General features: G+C 44.9%; 1 protein-coding gene across 7 annotated transcripts in view; it reads right to left on the bottom strand.

Annotated features, from left to right (window-relative positions):
- The window catches only part of fars2 (phenylalanyl-tRNA synthetase 2, mitochondrial), a 91,130-nt gene extending 71,959 nt beyond the window's left edge, over positions 1-19,171 (bottom strand). For 2 of the 7 annotated variants that reach the window (XM_034572088.1, XM_034572089.1), the window contains exons 1-8: positions 18,973-19,097; positions 16,328-16,532; positions 4,239-4,567; positions 3,078-3,164; positions 2,935-2,994; positions 2,566-2,734; positions 2,181-2,343; positions 1,828-1,959 (exon numbers count right to left, since the gene is read on the bottom strand). In XM_034572088.1, the coding sequence (XP_034427979.1) occupies positions 1,828-1,959; positions 2,181-2,343; positions 2,566-2,734; positions 2,935-2,994; positions 3,078-3,164; positions 4,239-4,549 (922 nt within the window). In that variant the 5' untranslated portion in view covers positions 4,550-4,567; positions 16,328-16,532; positions 18,973-19,097. Of the gene's footprint in view, positions 1-1,827; positions 1,960-2,180; positions 2,344-2,565; positions 2,735-2,934; positions 2,995-3,077; positions 3,165-4,238; positions 4,568-16,315; positions 16,533-18,591; positions 18,615-18,972 lie in introns of those variants that run through there. The other 5 variants (XM_034572083.1, XM_034572086.1, XM_034572085.1 and 2 more) reach the window with 5 other exon arrangements.
- Between the last annotated feature and the right edge of the window lies 1 nt (position 19,172).

The following is a 19,172-nucleotide window of genomic DNA, read 5'->3' as shown; positions in this document are numbered from 1 at the left end:
TGACAAACTTGACTCCTGCAGTCAAAAGAGTGAGCAAATACAGAGAAGAAGAACGAAAGGACAACAAAGAAGTGTGTGTTGACATCCGAGTGTGTGTGTACATGTGTATATGTTAATCAACAACACACACACACACACACACACACACACACACACACTGTGGAGTGTATTGTAGATGACGTGCAGAGTGACAATGTGTGTTCAGCAACAACTGCTGGGAGAGAGAAGAAGAAAGAAGGTCATGATGTGGTGAGGTCATGTGTGTGTACCTGTGAGGTCATGTGTGTGTACCTGTGAGGTCATGTGTGTGTACCTGTGAGGTCATGTGTGTGTACCTGTGAGGTCATGTGTGTGTATCTCAAGACTCCTAAAAACAGGCTCCACTGGTGTGTGTGACTTTGATAGAGTTTCTACTTCCTCTGCCTGGACCTCAGCATCAATGTAACCAGCCAATCTTCATCTGATCTGACCTGCAGCTCCCTCCTGTGGCGGGGCTGAAAACTGCACCTGCAGGATGTCTGCTGTCCCCCCCCTCAGAGGTCAAACCACACACAGGTCATCAGAGTGTGGAACTGAAGTGAGGGGTCGTCAGAGCAGCTGTACAGCAGATCCACACTCTGCAGACAGAACTGACTCGACTCTGTTTAAAAGGTCAGAACTGCATTTAAAACAGTTAAACTCATTTCTATTTGCTAATATTGATTTTACAGGGATGTTAAAACAACTCAGAGTGATTGATAACTCCCATCTCACCCTGTGCTGCTCAACACAATCTTCAATCAATATAACTAATATTACAGCAACACAACATGACACAAATAAGGTTTTAACTAAACTGAAGCTTGGAACAGCCTCTGATTTGATTTCATTCAGCCATTTGTGAGAACATGATGACAAAACCTGACCTTGAGATATTCAATTTGACTCCTGAAAATAGAAATGCTTTATTTAAACATTATTTATCCTTAAATATTAGACGGTTCGCCCCTCGCCTGGATGTCCCCACATGTTCCTGTTGGTGTGAACGAGTCGGACCCGACAACCTGCTGCTGCTTCACAAACACTAACTACACAACATGTCCAGACAACATTTTACACAGTTCATGTCTGAAAACATCTATGTTGAGTGAACATAACAACAATTACAAAACAAACATTGTTGTGAACACAGAAAACTACGGAATGATCCACAACACACACTCGTCTGAAAGTGTCAACACAAGCAGACGTTTTCTTACGAGTTCTTACACACACGCACACGCACACACACACACACACACACACACACACACACACGCACGCACGCACGCACGCACACACGCACACACGCACACACGCACACACACACACACGCGGAGGGTGGGGGTGTGATCTGGCCACTCTCTGCGTCTCAAAGCATGTATTATTGATTGGAACAAGCAGCGGTGAAGTGGAGCGCAGCGTTACAGCTTTGTTCAAGGGCAGAGCAGCGAGCGAGCCACTTAACACACTGACAGGAGAGAGAGGAGTGAGAGACACCGACAAACAGAGAGAGGACTAATATTTAAAATGTTTGTTTAAAACACTGTTAGCTTGTAGAAGTGAGTGTGTGTGTGTGTGTGTGTGTGTGTGTGTGAAAATCAGAAGTTCAAATCTTGCGTGACAGGCTCAGACGTCCTGAGTGGCTGAAGTGAACTAAGCACCCTGTTGGACAAATCAATTCCTGAACTGCCTGTTTATACCCAGGCCTGTGTGTGTGTGTGTGTGTGTGTGTGTGTGTGTGTGTGTGTGTGTGTGTGTGTGTGTGTGTGTGTGTGTGTGCGTGCGTGTTTGTGTGTGTGTCCTGACCAGAGTTCAGCAGCTCCTGCTCCATCACTCCACAGCCCAGAACCTCCAACCAGTCACCCTGGAAACGCACCTCCATCTCAAAGGAGGGATGAGTGAAGGGAAAGTAACAGTCGACCCACCTGATGTCCACATCTGAGAGGAGGAGGAGAAAGGAGAGGATGAGGACGGGGACGATAATAAGGACAGAAGGATGGTGAGGAAACAGAGGAAGAAGTGAAGATAGAAGAAGAAGTAGTTGTAGTGGGTGGAGGAGGAAGGAGGATGAGGAAATGATGGAGGAGTAAACGTAGAGAATCTCAGTGAAATGAAAGTGCGTCCTCTGTCTCCCCCTGCAGGTCGGTCTGAGGTCTCACCTTCTCCAAACAGGTGAGTGACGAGTCGCGTCAGCGTTTGTTTCAGGTCGAACTCCACCAGCTTCACGGCCTCCAGCGTGTGCGTTTCCTGTTTCTGCGGCGTCCGCCTGCTGCCGCGCTCCAGCAGAGACAGCTCCTCGCCGTTCTGCACCTTAGAGAACAGCTGGAGACCCGGGACACATCAGAACCTCACGATACGCAAAACTCACAAACACGACGAAAGTTAGCTTCGCATATTCAAGACTAAAACAGTTCCTGAGGAAAAGCTGCGTCCCGTGACATTAATAAAGCTTTCACATAAAGTTTTCTTTTTAAAATCCTCAACATGAACTGAGAAAAGTTTGGACTGAACAAAATTAACAGTTTTCAAACACACTGGTCGCACCTCGTGGTTGGAGAAGAGTCGGACTCCCTCCATCTGGTGGAAGACGGGATAATGACTGACATCGATCTCGTCACGTCTGTACACGTCTCCAGCCAATAGGAACGCATCAAGACCAGACTTCACCAGCTCCCTCTGGTGGGCGGAGGTGTGAGCGCGAAGCATCATTTTTCTACTCAACAACACACACACACACACACACACACACACACACACACATATATATATATAAATAACATAATAGCTGCTATTGTCCTTTGAGATAAATCATATACATCGATGTTTAAATTTCTTAAACAAAAACAAGATGGCGGATACGAACACTGCCATCTTGTGCTGGTGAGTTCGATTTGTAGTCAACTTGTCGCTCACCTGTTCAGGTAGTAGTTGTCACCTCGTTTCCTGCTGGGGTGGCTGGGCGGGATCAGCAAGCTGTCATCAAATCACAAAAGAACCAATCAAAAACCTTGTTTTAAGCTGTTACACCACATCAATCAATCACCTAATCTGCTGACCTGTCAAAGTTCTGCTCCACGGTAACCACCGGGCTCAGGTTGTCATGGACTGAGAACAGCGGGTTGCCCCAGCGACCGATGTAGGAACTGAGGAGGGAGGAAAGAAACAGGGACACAAGAACGAAGAGGAAAACGTGAACAACAACAAATGGAATGAAGAACGTTCGTAAAGACTTTTACCAACAACACGATAAAACCAAGTGATGGTTTGAGTTCGTCAAACTGTCCGATGAGCTCTTGACGCAGCTCTCACTGCTGTGTTGTGTTTTACAGTGCGTGTGGAGTGTGACTGCAGCCCGAGGATATTTCACTGCCGTGTGCAGTGCAGCAAACTTCTACACTCGACTGTCCCTGAAGACACATCGAGGCTGCAGAGACTCCGTCAGCAGTTTGTGCTCCGAGTCTCAGAAGAATAAAGAATATGAGGAAATGTAACAGCAGCCGATTCACACGCCGCGCTGCCAAAGATCAGAAGTCAGGGATCATCACAGAGGGTTCATCCTCTGGGAACCATCAATGTCCGTGATGATCTAATCATCATCGAGAAAATGGCTGATGATACTCAGTCTGGAAAATCTTCCAAAAAACAACGAAACCAAAACTCACGGCTTTTACCTGATAAATGTTGCATCAATAACAAAGATTTAAAAATCTATAATCTGCAGATATTAAAAACTCTTGTTTGTTTGTTGACATGTTGATGAATCTTCTGTCCATTTATTAAAAGTCTGAACTGTGTTCATTTCAATATTTGAGTTGGAAAATTCTTTATACATAAAATAACTGAATTTAACTTAATGTTTAACACCATGTTTCTTACAAACGATAAATATTTTAAAGAATATATCATTAATTAATAATTAATATGATAACATCTGGTTCTTAGATTATTATATCAATATTTTAGAAGTCTAATGAATTGTTATTTGCTCATTTGATCTCTTTTCTTTTAATTATTGAAAATATATTTGCTTTCCTCTTTTCTGTCACTGTCATATTCTTTTCTTCTTTTTACTATATTCATGTTGTTCTCCCGAGGCCTCGTCCCCTCGCCTGTCTCATCGGTTTTGTTTCTATTTTCAAGTTTTGTGTTGAAAATAAAAACAAAAAAACGAAGTTTGGTTGTTGCTAAGCAACAGTTTAAAGAACCGCCCCGCCCACCTGTAGAAGTGAGCTTTGATTCGCTCCTTGATCAGCCACAGGGGATGATGGGGTTGGTTGTGGAGGTTGCGGCCGACCTTGGCCAAGATCTTTGGTGTCACATTGGTGAAGTCATCACGGGGGTGGGACTGGCCCGACACCTCCACCGAGTCCTGGCCAATCACAGGCTGGGGGGCGGGGCCAGGGTCTGTGCTGAGGTATCTGCGCGACGATGCAGCACTGCCATTGGACGAGAGCGCTGCCAGACAGCAGCGACAGAGCCCAGGAAGGAGCTGGGACTGTCGGAGGGGGAGGAGCAGGGGGAGTCTCATGATGATTGGTCCATGGAGCTAGAAAGACGTGAGAGAGACATTAGTCAGACGAATTAGAAACAGACAAAAAGAGAAAAACATAAAAAGCAGAAATCAAAGTTATGAAGATGAACATGCTAACTTGCATGTGCTGGACACAAAATGGTATTTTACATTTCCAGTCTTACTGCATTTCTGTTTTTTGTCCTTATCACCACTTTACAAAATGAACGACATGAACGACAAACTGATTTCATTAAGAGTGGTGGCTGTGTTCCCTCTCTTTTATCTCTGTGTTTGGTCTCCACCACCTCCTGAAAAGTTAGATATCTGCTTCGTTTAGCTGCTAAATGCTAAACCGCCATCACCAGCTGGTCTCTTAGAGTATCTGGTGCTCGCTGCTCAGATGACAGATTTATCGTTTCACTCGACAGTGGCGAGGGAAACGAGCAGGACGTGAATCAGAGGACGTCATAAAACCAGCGACTTGGTGGAGGTCAGGTGAGGTGAGCGCTGGAGCTGCCAACGCACACACGCTCAGAATTTATTAATGTCAGTTCTAATTACACTATTGGGCAAAAACAGCAAAGGTTAAAATGAGACAAAGTGATCAGAGTCAGCTGCTCAGCTTCCTTCTGTCCTTTTACTTCTTTCCATAATTTCTCGTCTGACAGGAGACGAGACGACCGTCCGTCCCTGTCCCCCTCAAATATCTGTTCACACACAGAACAAGACAAAGGGTGTTGCATTGCAGTGGCATTGCAGCAAAACGAATTATTGTTCCTAAATCCAAGAACCCTTTACCTCTGCTGCTGGTGTCATATTTTACTGGACACACACACACACACACACACACACACACACACACACACACACACACACACACACACACACACACACACACACACACACACACACACACACACACACACACACACACACACACACACACACACACACCTCAAGGACATTCAGACTTTAACAGGAACCTACAATGAAAACACATCATCAGGAGATGATAACGCAGTAAACGTGAAGTTGTACAGAATGAAAAACAAAATAAAATCTGTGACATCAACAAAAAACATTAAGTTGAACTCAGGTCGTGGTAGATCGGCTGTTTCTTTGTCTTGTACAGTTTGTAATCTGTCCGCAGGTCGGCGTTAGACGAAAGGTCACGGAGAGGATGGACCATCGTCGTCTCTGCAGAGTGAATACGTTTCACTGTTTCACTGTTTCACCGTTTCACTGTTTCACCGTTTCACTGTTTCACTGTTTCACTGTTTCACCGTTTCACTGTTTCACATCTCAAACCAAGGACAAGTCTGATGACCTGGAAAAGGGGACGGCCCTGAGGAGGTCCAGCTCGACCTGTCAGACACACGTGATCCGGTCGTGTTCATGCAGCTCAGACAGAGTTTATCTCAATAAAATCTGAGTGTCTAAAATATCTGCCCTGGGTCGTCTCCCTCGCCTCCACGTTGTTTCTCTGTCCCCGGTGGGACTGACCTTCTGGCATGTGATCATCACCATATGTCTGTTCCCATGGCACCAAACATGGCCACACATGCACATATGGACGCCTACGCACACGGACACACATGAGGAGAAGACGCACATAGTGGTTGTAATAAAGTGCAGAGACTGGAATTCAAGATAAAAGGAAAAAGCTACGGACACATGAGCTCACATATGATTTGTATATAAATATATAATATTATTTTATACATAAACTGTATATGATGAGATTTGATCAGTTATTTTTCTTCTTTTTCATCGTGCTCACATGTACAAAAAAACTCTTAGGTTCGTAGCCCACACCAAACAGGAAGTCTGCCATTTTGGATGTAGTGGTCATCTTTGGCGACTTACGAACGTGAACGCGTTTTACGTGAACTAACTCCGAATTGAAAATCAATTTGTAAAACCTTAATGCTCATTTGTGCTGAAAGGAGATCCGTCTCAATGTAACCCCACTTACTCGTCTGTCGTTTACATGGTTGCTAGGCAATACATCCACTAGGGGGCGATGCAGCGTCCGGAGTTTCTGACAACAACCAACATGGCGAAGGAGGAGAAGCTTGTGATAATGTTTCTCTTAAGAAAGACGCGAAATTCTCCAAGTCGTAAACAGCGATGGTCAAACTTAGCAACTTAGCAGATTTCTTCAACAGGCGACAAAGACGAGAGGTCAGAGGTCACACAGACCTGTCCGTCAACCCTGAACGTGATCAGAAGGGGGGCCAGTGAACGGAGGAGGAAAACACAGCAGGAGGAACCGATCTTTGAAGAGAAAACGATCACATAGACTTTTTAACACCGACTCATGAACTCGAGCAAAGGAAAATATTAGATCAGATCAAACTTTGATGAGGAGTCGCCGCTGTTCGGCAGATGAAACTCTTCACACGTCTCCGCTCACATCTGTGGGACCAGAGGAGGCACGAACTGCAGGGTTTACTCCTCCAGAGGATTCAGACGCTTCCCAGTTTGACTTTGACTGATTCACAAGCTCCTGCTCCGTCAGCCAGTACTGAATTAAAATACTGTACAGACAAACATCGGTGTTACAGATGTTATTTGACATGTCATTTGAGCCCGAGCTACTTTTGGGGTCAATACTGATATTATGAAGTAAAACAATGCTGATCAATATATCAGTAAATACTTAAAATATGAATTAAACACGCTGATACTGATATATCAACAGATTTTGGCCCCTCCAAAGAAGAGCTGCAGCGCACCATCTGAAAAAAGACAAAACACTCGCTGCTCCTCAACATGAAAAGAATAAAACTAATTAAACTTAAAAAAAGTGTCTGATGAGCCGTTTTCAGACATGAATTCTCTGGAGTTTGTCTTTCAGATAAAAGTTCCAGAAAACGTCCAGAGAAACTGACTCAGACATTTGTGTTCTCACATGCAGAACCTCCAGAACATTTCAGGGACGGATTCTGGTCTGAAAACAGCTCCGGTGAAACAAAGGTCAAAGTCTGGAGTCTGCAGGAAACTCCGATAAAGACGACGGACGCCGAGATGACAGTGTCGCAGAAAAGAAAGAAAACAAGGATTCACGACGGAGATGCTGAGGCGTCGTCGAGGTGAAATACTTCCTGCCACCACGTCTGTGTCGCAGGTCGTTCTCCGACGAGAGCGAGACACAACGAGGCGGCTGCTTTACTGCCATTTGTCAAACAAGGAGATTTTAATTACTGAGCACGGAGCAGATGAGACGGTCGAGTGAGCAGCAGGTCGGACAGACGTGAACTTTACACACACACAGACACACACAGACACACAGACACACACAGACACACACACACAGTCTCCAGCAGCAGTTTTAGAGCAGAGGGATTCATTCAGCCTGTAAAACTGACACCCTGACAGAACGAGGTGATAAATTACACACTGCAGAGAGAGAGGGAGGGAGCGGAGGGCCTATAGAGAGATACTGTATATACTGTGTGTATATATATATTTATATAGTTATATGATGGCTGCAGAGAAAGAAAAGCATTATGTTTTTAAAGCATTTATGTCTCAATGGGTCTCATGCAACAAACCGTTGGTCTGAGCAGATTGTGATTTAGGAGAACTTGTCACTTTCACCAATTTTTCTAGAATTTTGAGTTTTCTTACAAGTACAAACAGGAAGTGCTCGAGGCCTGTGAAATTAGCCTGTTATTATTATCACAAATATTCTGGTCAACTCGGCAATTTGAATTATGATTCAAAATGTATAAATGTTCCTGCTAAATACAGGTTTCAATGCAAGTTATCAATGCAATGAAATTCTAGCTTCTCTTGTCTCTGCCTGGTGCCGTCAGTTATTCAAATAAAAATATTAATAAAAATAGCTTGAAACATCCAAAGAAACTTGAAACATTTAAATATATATACATTTAAACTGTGAATATTTTTTTCCAGTCATGTTATTAAAACGTTTTTCATCGCACACAACGTAACGTAACGATGTCATCATCGAGCGCACAACGTGAGGAGGTAGTAAACAGAGGCCTCGACTCTCTGTGGCTCCTCCCACAGCCTCTGATGTCAGTGGCTCCACCCCCTGGACGCGGTTCTGGAGCCGAGCTCGTCATTAACCTCGATAACTTTCACTTCCACGAGACGATGTTGGTTTAACAGGATCATCAGTGGGAAAAACATGATCTTCTGTCTGAATCATATTTATTTTGTAAGTGAGGAGGTGATGAAGCAGTAAAAATATAACCCATCACGCAGAAGGAGGAAGCTATTTTCAGAACGTGTGGTTCCCACAGAGAACACGCCATGGCGATCACGACTCTGTGTTCGAGAACCTCACACATAACAGGTGGCGTCTCTCTCTCTCTCTCTCTGCAGGAGTGTCAGTGTCACTCGCCCCCTCCAATCAGAGGGAGTCCCTCTCTGGCACACCACTTCCTGTGGCTCACGCCGCTCTTCCTGTTCACGAAGCTGCTCGCTCCGAAACACACCGGCGGTTACACAAGCCCCGCCCCCGCCCGCCGCGTCTCTGAGGTCTTTTAATCAAAGAGTTCATGTGAGAGATATTAACAAAAAACACTTCAAATTAAAGACATCACAGCAGATTCATGTGTGTGTGTGTGTGTGTGTGTGTGTGTGTGTGTGTGTGTGTGTGATGAGTTGCAGTGCGGCGGAGCTGCAGCAGGATTTATGGGAGCTGAAGTCAAACTGTTACTGTGGCGTGTATTTAACATCGTGTCCTGGAACGACCTCGCATCCGTTGTCTGTCTCCCCCCCCCCCCCCCCCTGCAGGCTCATTTAAAAACCATAAACTCAGAGCCCCCCCCCCCCCCCCCAGACCCCAAATTTGCCTCTCTGTCCTCCATCATCCCTCGTTCATACACTCTTCTCTTCCTCTCATCCTTCTCTTTCACTCCTCGAGTACATTGAAGTACAAACTAAAAATATTTTCATTCGTACTTTTTTCCTCTGGTAATGTAACTACATGAAGTACTTTTCCTCAGGTTATTTACCTACATGAAGTACTTTTCCTCTGGTAATGTAACTACATGAAGTACTTGTACTTGCTGTGATATTTTGCATCGTATATTGACACTTATTTTGGTAGAAGATCATTCCTCTCCCCTCTGGTATAATATCTTCCTCCTCTTCCTCTCCCATCTCTCCCTTCACCTCCTGCATTCATCTCCCTTTCTTTCCCTCTCTGCTCCTCCTCCTCTTCTTGTAGAAGTTAAACTTGTATAGACGCAGCTTTACAGCATTAGATCAAACCGGCACAGGCTGCCTGTAAAACTGGAATAAAAAAGCAGTATAAAAGAGTGGAGAGGAAGAGTAAACAAGTAGAGGGAGAGGAAGAGGAGAGAAGGAAACAACAAGACAAGGAGGAAGGCTGGAAGGAGAAAAGGAGAGGAACCAATATACCAGAGGAGGAAGGAGAAGAAATCAAGGAAATAAGACACAAGGAGAAGTGGATGAAGAAGACGAAGAGCCGGAGTGTCTGACATGATGAAGAGGGAGGGAGATTTTATGGTCGGAGGAGAAAAGTGCAGAGGCTGCAGCTTAGTGACACCGAGCAGCTTCTCACACACACACACACACACAGACACACAGACACACACACACACACACACACACACACACACACACACACACACACACACACACACACACACACACACACACACACAGATCTGAAATCATCAGTCGATTATCGACGACAGAAAATCCATCAACAGCTATTTATAAAAATCAGTGTGAGTCGAACACTTTGTCTCCGTCCAGACGTTAAAACATCTGGTGACGATTTTGAGGCAAAATCTTCAGCTGAGAAGTTTCTATATTCACGTCCACGTTCACACAGACTCATGTCCTGCCTGATTTATTCACTTTCATTTTCACGCTGGTTTGTTTTCTTATTGTTCATCATCCTTTCTTTTTACCCAAATCGAGTCCAGCCCGTGAAGTCTTGTCAGGCAGCGGCACAGAGCGTCTTTATGAATACGAGGCGGCTGAACGAGGTATCGATCGGTTTGAGACATTGTCCCCGGGGGGACGGCGAGGGCCGACCTGAATCAATCATCCCTCTGCAGTGACCGAACAGCAGGATCTCGTAGCTGGGTTTTTCTCCAGCGATCTGTCAGATTCACTTCACAGCAGCTTCAGGGAGCGCAGGCAGAAATACGTTCTGTATACACTGCAAAATATCAAGTTCACTTTCGTTGTCATGAAAGTTGTAAAACCTGTAAACAGCATTTTTCCCCAATGCCCGGTGGGAAACATTAACTATCGCTTCCTCGCGTCAGTTCAGTTCCACCTCGTTGTCGCTCCAAGAAAAAAAAATTCTTAGAGTATTTTCTGTAACTAAGCAACTAACTGCAGAATAAACAAACTACTTCCTGTTTACACCACATGACCAATGTACGTGAATGGTCATGTGACGTGTTTTCAGGCTTTGCACACCAAGTCCGTATTTTGTTACGTTTACACACCGACTCAGAAACTTTCGTCCGTCATTAAAGTTTTCAGAACAGGTTGGATTCGCTCGTTGTTCCACAGAATAGTTTGAGATGTTCAGAATCAACTTGATCACAGAAGTGAGTTTTAACGTTCGGTCTCAGAGCGCAGATTCAAACTGGACCACTGACGTCCTGAAACAGGCGTAGAAGTGATCGGGATCATTTGGCAGCTCCTTGGTCAGAAGATGAAACTCTCCTCGTTCTCCTCGTTCTAGAAGTTAAATCTGAACTGAGCCATTTCTCCTGTTTCCCTCCTCAAGAGGAAGCTCAATTCAATATGTTTCATAAAGACTTGCTTAACATCATGGCGACAGACGTTTGCACTCTTTATTTATTTCATTTCACCTCTTTGATAAATAGTGTTTGTGTGAACAGATGTCTTTGTGAGGACCATTTGAGCCTACAGCCTACGGAGTGAGGACATTAAGGTTAGTGTATGGGGCTAGGGAATGTAATATGCCAAAGATAGACGTACCTACGTGTGTGAGATAAAGAGAGAGAGACAGAAACAGAGCGAGAGAGGGAGTGTGTAGGAGTGTGAATTCAGGCTGCGACACAGTAAACATGCTCAAGAGACGTTGGAAAGGGTGCAAATTAGAAATTTTAAATATGCCTCCGGGTGTCACCACACTCAGGGAAGCCACTGATGACAACTGTGCACCGACAAAGACAACAACGCTGACACAGGTCAGCTCTTTATCAGCATCTGCCGAGGCTGAAAATAGACACAGTGTTTGCGGAGGAGTAAGAGGTGAAGCGCCGCACGCTGCAGATCAGGGGACTGATCATGAAGAAACCCCAGAGTCTGATTCAATCATTCTTATCCGATCTCAAACCTCGTCACGTTTCTGTTAGTGGACCAGGAAAAGATACTGAAATCATCTACTGTTGATTTTCAAAGTTGAACAATGTCCTGTTTCTTGCTTTGACTTAAATGTCCGAGCAATGAGCAGGTTCAGCTCTGTGGGGGGGGGGGGGACAAGCCGGACTGGGCTTTATCAGGAGGTGGGTCTTAAACCCAGTGTTTGAGACAGAGGCTGAAGAGAGGAGCTGCAGCGATGGACAGTCTGAGGAAGTGATTCTGCACATTAGAGCGTGAAGATTGTTTATTCAAATGTCTCTGCCCTGGTTGAACACCAGCGTTGAATCACATGTTGCTGGCACAAGGGATTGTGGGAGGGACGGCATTTTTGTCTTTAGTTCCATAAAAGATGGTCAAGTGTTTTTGCTTAAGGAGAAAAGTTAGGAAGCTCTGAAGGTCGTCATCATTTAGAGAATTCAAACAGCTCTTATCATGGAGTCCTGCACCGGTCCATTGTTTACAGACCCGCAGATCTCCGTACCAGACCTGAGCCATCACCAGTGACCACCTCCAGGTCAAATCAAAACCCGCCCAGACCTGTGTACAAATAAGAACCTAAATAAAATCTAACATTGGACGCTGTCCCTGTCCTCGCCAGCTTCCTCTCGGGGTTAACAACTTGGAGCCAGTCTCTTCACTGGAAACTGCTGTCACCGTGGAAAAAGAGAGCGGAGATGAAACGGGTGAAGTCGGCTGAGTGTGGTGTTGAACAGTAACAGCAGCAGAGTGATGATGAAAGGCTGAGCTGACCTGTGGGTCCACTCAGACAGACTCCACACTCGTACTGTCTCTACATGTGATCCTCCTTCCCCTCGGCTGCGGCTCCTGCAGACGTTTAAACAAAGGTGAAGCAAAGCCTGTTCCTGTTCTGGTCCTCGTCTGCAGCCCGATTTCTACCAAGGGTTTCAGGGAAGTTAATATTCTTTAGTTATGGAAGAAGGAAATTAGATGTATACGTTTTAGTTTTGGAGTTTTTAATTCCATATGGTTTTCAATTTGTGTAATCCTGTCTGACACAGCCATACAATAGTTATAATTAAAGATCCCCATTGTAATTTAAAACCTTTTAGTTTTTACTTTCAGAGGCAAATCTCCTGTAACTTAAATTCTGTTTTGTTTCAAATGGCATAATATGATGAGGAATAAAGTTCTGATTATTATCAGCTTTTTATTGTGAAGAGATATCTGGGTAAAATGTGTTTGTGAGAACATATTTTTGTTGACTTTGACCTTTACATTTTCAGCAATCAGCTCCTAAAGTTAATCATCGGGACAAACGCACTCACACATGAAAACAATAATGATGAAACGAGAATCAACACCAGCGCAGTTTCAGTCGAAATACATTTCTACCAAAATCAAATCAAATCATATATATATGAGCCCATTATCAAACATAAAGCTGGAGTCATGAACAGACTGAAGCAGCAGAGCGACGGCCGTTTTATATTTCCCTGTTTGCTCAGAGAGGCCGACCCACTCCACTGCCTCCTTGTTAGCGGCTGAATGTTTCCTACTTTCACCTTTTTTACCGACCGTTCCGGGGCTCACATAAAAAGTGAAGACTGACCTTCAGGAGACCCGGCCGAGGGGCCTCGCAGGTCATAAAACATAGATTTAGATAAAAGGGAGGAGAGCGGTACAGGCGTCCCAGTGTTGGGAGGAAAAACACACATTCAGGTACTTTAAGGATTAAAATGTGCACTGTGCACAGAGAAGGATGATTTAACACACAGCTGCTGAGATGTAGCTTCAGCTCGTACATGAAGTGGAAAAGGCCTCAGAGATTAAAAAGCACTGAATAAATGTGAACATTGTCCTGATTTGACATCAAAAAATTCTTCTATCGGTAAATTATTCTAAATAAAGTCAAATTACAGATTTTGTCTGAAGTTGTACTTGAGGTGTAATACATTATATATGGATATTCTCTTGAGTCAAACCAACAAGCAGTGTAAAACCCAGAGCCTTCTTATGATGCTCCTGCGTGTCACAACATTTGTTCTTTAAGTTTAACCTGGTTGTGTTGTCGCCTGATGTTTTCTCACGGTTTCTCTCCTGCGTGTTATAAAGGTGGTTTTGTCAATGTCAGTTCAGATCGTTCTTCCTCCACACGATATCGTGATGAGACCAGGAACAGCTGCATGATGCTTAGTGACCCCCCCCCCCCCCCCTAACACAGCCAGGTAAAACAAGAGCTGACCTCTCCTTCTGGTGGAGCGGGCCAGCTGGCCAATCACAGCAGACTCATCTATCAATAGATCAATAATAGTAGTAACAACAAGAATTAGCTTCAGCGTCTGACGTGATATGATACAATGAAAACGCTGTAATGAAGAAGCCAGGAAGTGAGTGATGCCGCTCACTACACACACATGAGTGTGTGTGTGTTTGTGTGAGTGTGTGTGTGTTTGTGTGTTTGTCTTCCATCTGTTGTAGAAAGCCCTTCCTGAACCTGCTGAGCCCACCACACACACACAGGTACTTCTATCTTAGTGAGGACACTCAGTGGCATAACGCATGAACTAACCCATTACCCTCCAAACTAGATGCAGAGCCCTGATTCAGAGTGCAGGAGACCAACAGGGGCCCAGGAGCTCCTTTACTCTCTGGGGCCTCCTGGCAGCTTAATCTGACATTACACTCATCCACCAATCACAGTTTGTGTTTGGCTGAGATTTACTATTCAGAAATAAAGTAACAAAGATAAAACATAGCGAGCGCAGCAGCCTATTATGTTTTACTGCCTGATTCAGAATACGTTGGTGTTTAAATTGAATAATAAACTCTAAAACCCGACTGGGATGTATTTTGTGTTGTACCTGAATGTGAAGCTGTTTTCAGACATGAGCTGTGGTTAAAATCCAGAGACTCGTCTCCAGAGCTTCTCCAGAGTTTGTGTTTCACAGCTGAACAACACAGCAGCAGGTTTTCTGCACAGACTCGTTCACAGCATCAGATCCTCCTCCTGGTTCAGGTGAGAGGGGGGGCAGCCGGGTGCAGCAGACAGAGACAGGAAGTGACTTCCTTTCTGTCGCTGTCTCACTTTAAGATGAGGACTACATCATCCACTTTAAAGGATGCAAACCACAAACCACTGCTGAGAAACATTTCTCATCCTCCTGTCTAGTATTTGTTTTGTGCAGATGTTTGTACCGGAGCCTCATGAACATCGTGAAACATCACCGCTCCCCTCGGTCCAGCTGCCGCAGCCTTTGATTCGGTCTTTCTCCAGATCTTCACCCCAACATCAAAGCTTCCCCGTGATTTCACCACATTTACATTTTTCCTCCAATTAAAGCAGAAAGTCAGGTTTGTTTACATCCTCAGCTCGAATGTGACATTAGACACAGCAAATCAAACTAAAAACCTTCAGTGGAATTTTGTCTCTGTGCAGTGAGAGGGAGGTCAGAGCCAAAAAAACACATTCATTCAAAAATAAATATCCTGCTGTCGCATCTGAGCAACTGCAGCATATTTAACCCGTTTGTTTAGAATGAAAATACTGAAACTAGTTTTACATCACATAGTTTTAAACTGCAAGTCACTCATGTTTTATTAGTTGAATGAAATACATAAAATATCTGTGTTTTAATGGAAGTCGTTCCTGCAGCTCAAGTTGTCGTCCAAGTTCAGTTTGTTATGAACATAATTAGGAAATGTTAATGAATCTGGAAAGTCCCAAAATATTGATGCTGAGAAAAACAAACTTTTTTTTATGGGTTTACCGCATAATATCCACACACACACACACACACACACTTTTTTTATGACTCTGTTTCGACACTCGGGTAACGTTAAGGAAAGGTCGAGTCACATGGGTTGGTAAAAATCTGCAGTCCTTATTCCTTTTTTTCGAGTGGCAGGGTACACTGTACACACACACACACACACACACACACACACACACACACACACACACACACACACACACACACACACACACACACACACACACAGGAAGTGTAGATGGCGACACGTGACGACTGTCAACTATCATCTGCATTAAGTAAAGAATCTATACAGAGCAGAAAAGGTATCAATACGATGTTCAACACAGTGAAACATCGCAACAACAACACACACCATTAGTGCCTCACACACTCACTCACTCACTCACTCACACACTCACACACTCACACACTCACACACTCTCTCACACACACACACACACACACACACACACACACACACACACACACACACACACACACACACTCACACTCACACTCACTCACTCACACACTCACACACTCACACACTCACACACTCTCTCTCACACACACACACACACACACACACACACACACACACACACACACACACACACACACACACACACACACACACACACACACACACACACACACACACACCACACACACACACACACACACACTCACACTCACACTCACACTCACACAACTATCCACCTACTTCTCTGTGGAACGAATGATGCAGAAGAGCTTGTTGATCCAGAGGAGGATGACTAGCTGGAGGACTGGACCCAGGAGAAGATGGATAGACGGACGGATGGATTCGAGGCGATCAGGTTTCGGGTCACGGGCTGATGTGTCTCAGACGGATTCTTCCGCAGGCCCGGACACGGCAGGAAGCAATCGATGGGAGGAATGACGGAGGCCTTGATCCACCCGGCAGAAAGGAGACAGAGACAGAAAACTCAATCTGCAGCTCACAGCGGTGATTCAGAGTGAGAAACAACCATGAGTCCACACGGCGGAGGAGCCACGTCTCACTCCATCATCAGTCAGCGGAACTTTCTAAAACACTGACAATTCTGTAAAAGTTAAACTTTGTGGAAAAGAAAAGGAGCTATGCTACGAGCTGTCTGAATGTGCTGCTGTCGGAGTCAGTGTCTCTGGACATGTTCTGGATCTTCTCCTGCAGCCTCCTAGTAAAATGTGTGTAACATGTCCTCGTGAGTCCATGTGAGGACACAGCAGGACAATGTGTGGAAGCTTCCCAGAGAGCGAGTGGACGTGTGGATGAGGTTTCTAACACGTGACGGACGTGAAGCTGGAAGAACACAAACATCTCAGGATGAAGAAGAGGAGCCGTACATGTAGAAGACGAAGACGTCAACTTCCTCCAAAGAGAACAAAGGGAGAAACCAAAACAAAACCAACGAACATAACAAATCCATTTATCAAGAAAACAAGGATCGCCCCCCCCCCCAAAAAAAATACAGCTACACACAAACCTGAATGCTTAGAGACAAAGTAAATCTCTTCATTACACACACACACACACACACACACACACACACACACACACACACACACACACACACACACACACACCAGTGCCACTGACCTTTACACTAAAAGACAGCAGGACATCAACAAACAGAAAGTGTCTCTGACCTTTCACACATCCACTACTAAAGAGCACACACACACATTTTACTGGACACACACACACACACACACACACACACACACACACACACACACACACACACACACACACACACACACACACACACACACACGCTCATATCAGAGACTCAGATGTGGAAAAAACAAATGACCTGTCCTGTCACTCAGCTCAAACGGACCCTAAGGGTCAAAGGTCACGTCCCAGCGCTCCTTGACCTCCTTTCAGTGATCAAACATGAGCACGTCTCCAGATGTTGACGTTTATATTTGGTTTATAATGATATAAAAACAGATGTAGATAATGAATCAGATGAAACCAGTGGATGATGTAGGTTTGTTGTTTGTTTGATTTCACCTCTAGAAGCATCAACACATCAGTTTGCTCTCTCAGTTTTATTTCAACATCTAACTGTGACTAATTAATATGTAATCATCAATTATTCCACCAATCAATTTTCACAATCAATCTTCTCGTCTGTAAAATACCAGAAAATCGTGATTTCAAGGCTGAAGGTGACGTCCTCAAACACGTGGCTCGGTTTGATCACAACAAACATCTGAAGCTCAACTTAAAGTTGCCACACAACACAAATAAAACCTGACTTTTGTTTAACGTGAAGCCGTTTCAAAGGAGCCGAAAAACTAAAAACTGATTCTGGATAAATTAATCAACCAAAGCAGCTTCCATGCGCACGGGGTCCGACTCGTTCAAACAGGAACATGTGGGAACATCCAGGCGAGGGGCGGAGCCTGTAGAGCAGCAGGGGCGGAGCCTGTAGAGCAGCAGGAGGCCGGACATGACGTATAAACTCTGCTGTGGAAAGATCAGTGTTGTTGTTTACAGCTCATCCACACCGGCGTTGGCCCTCATCACCAAAAGGTCTGGAATCTCCTCGTGTTTCCAAGTGGACGTCTTCGTCTTCTACGTGTACGGCTCCTCTTCTTCATCCTGAGATGTTTGTGTTCTTCCAGCTTCACGTCCGTCACGTGTTAGAAACCTCATCAACACGTCCACTCGCTCACTGGGAAGCTTCCACACATTGTCCTGCTGTCTCCTCACATGGACTCACTGACATGTTACACACATGTTACCAGGAGGCTGCAGGAGAAGATCCAGAACATGTCCAGAGACACTGACTCAGACATTTGTTCTCACACACAGAACATGTCAGGAACATGTGAGGAACATGTCCTGACTTCAGCTCATGTGTGAACGCAGCTACAGAGTGTGTGTGTGTGTGTGTGTGTGTGTGTGTGTGTGTGTGTGTGTGTGTTGCTTTTAAAACAGAGAAGAAGTTTCACCTCAGTCTAAAGTTTGAAGCCACTTGAAGAGGTCAGCTGGAGTCTGTTACCATGGCAGCCATGATGACATGACCAGGTCACAAACTGTCATGGTAACCTGACACACAGTGATAACACTCCTCCACACACACACACACACACAGTGTGTGGTTGTGTTTAGTCTCAGTGTGAGTCTGTTGGAGAGCTCAGTGTCAGTGTGTTTGTAGCAGAGCAGCTAACATGCTAACCGACAACAAGGACATTGATGGAGGGCTACAGACGCGGTGTGACCGACGTGTTGCCTGTTAGAGTCCATGTCTCTGCACGGTGTCGTGCGTCCATTTAAACCTAACACACGTGTTTAATAACGTGTCTTTAAAGAGGTTATAAAACTTCTCTCACCTTGTGTCACTGTCCAGCGTCGCGTGGCCGCTGAGTCGGCGGGAGCGCGCCTGCGTAACTTCCCGACTCTGAATACTCCTTCAACCTGACGGGACGTGGTCGCGCTGACTTTTCTCCTTCAGCCACGTTCGTGCGTGTGTTTGTGAATTCAAACAGACAAGACTTGGAGGCAGGGGAAATGTAGGATTCAATCAGGCGCT

The sequence above is a fragment of the Hippoglossus hippoglossus genome, chromosome 20 (genome assembly GCF_009819705.1).
Source record: "Hippoglossus hippoglossus isolate fHipHip1 chromosome 20, fHipHip1.pri, whole genome shotgun sequence".
NCBI lineage: Eukaryota > Metazoa > Chordata > Actinopteri > Pleuronectiformes > Pleuronectidae > Hippoglossus > Hippoglossus hippoglossus.
This window is presented reverse-complemented; position numbering and strand designations above follow the sequence as displayed.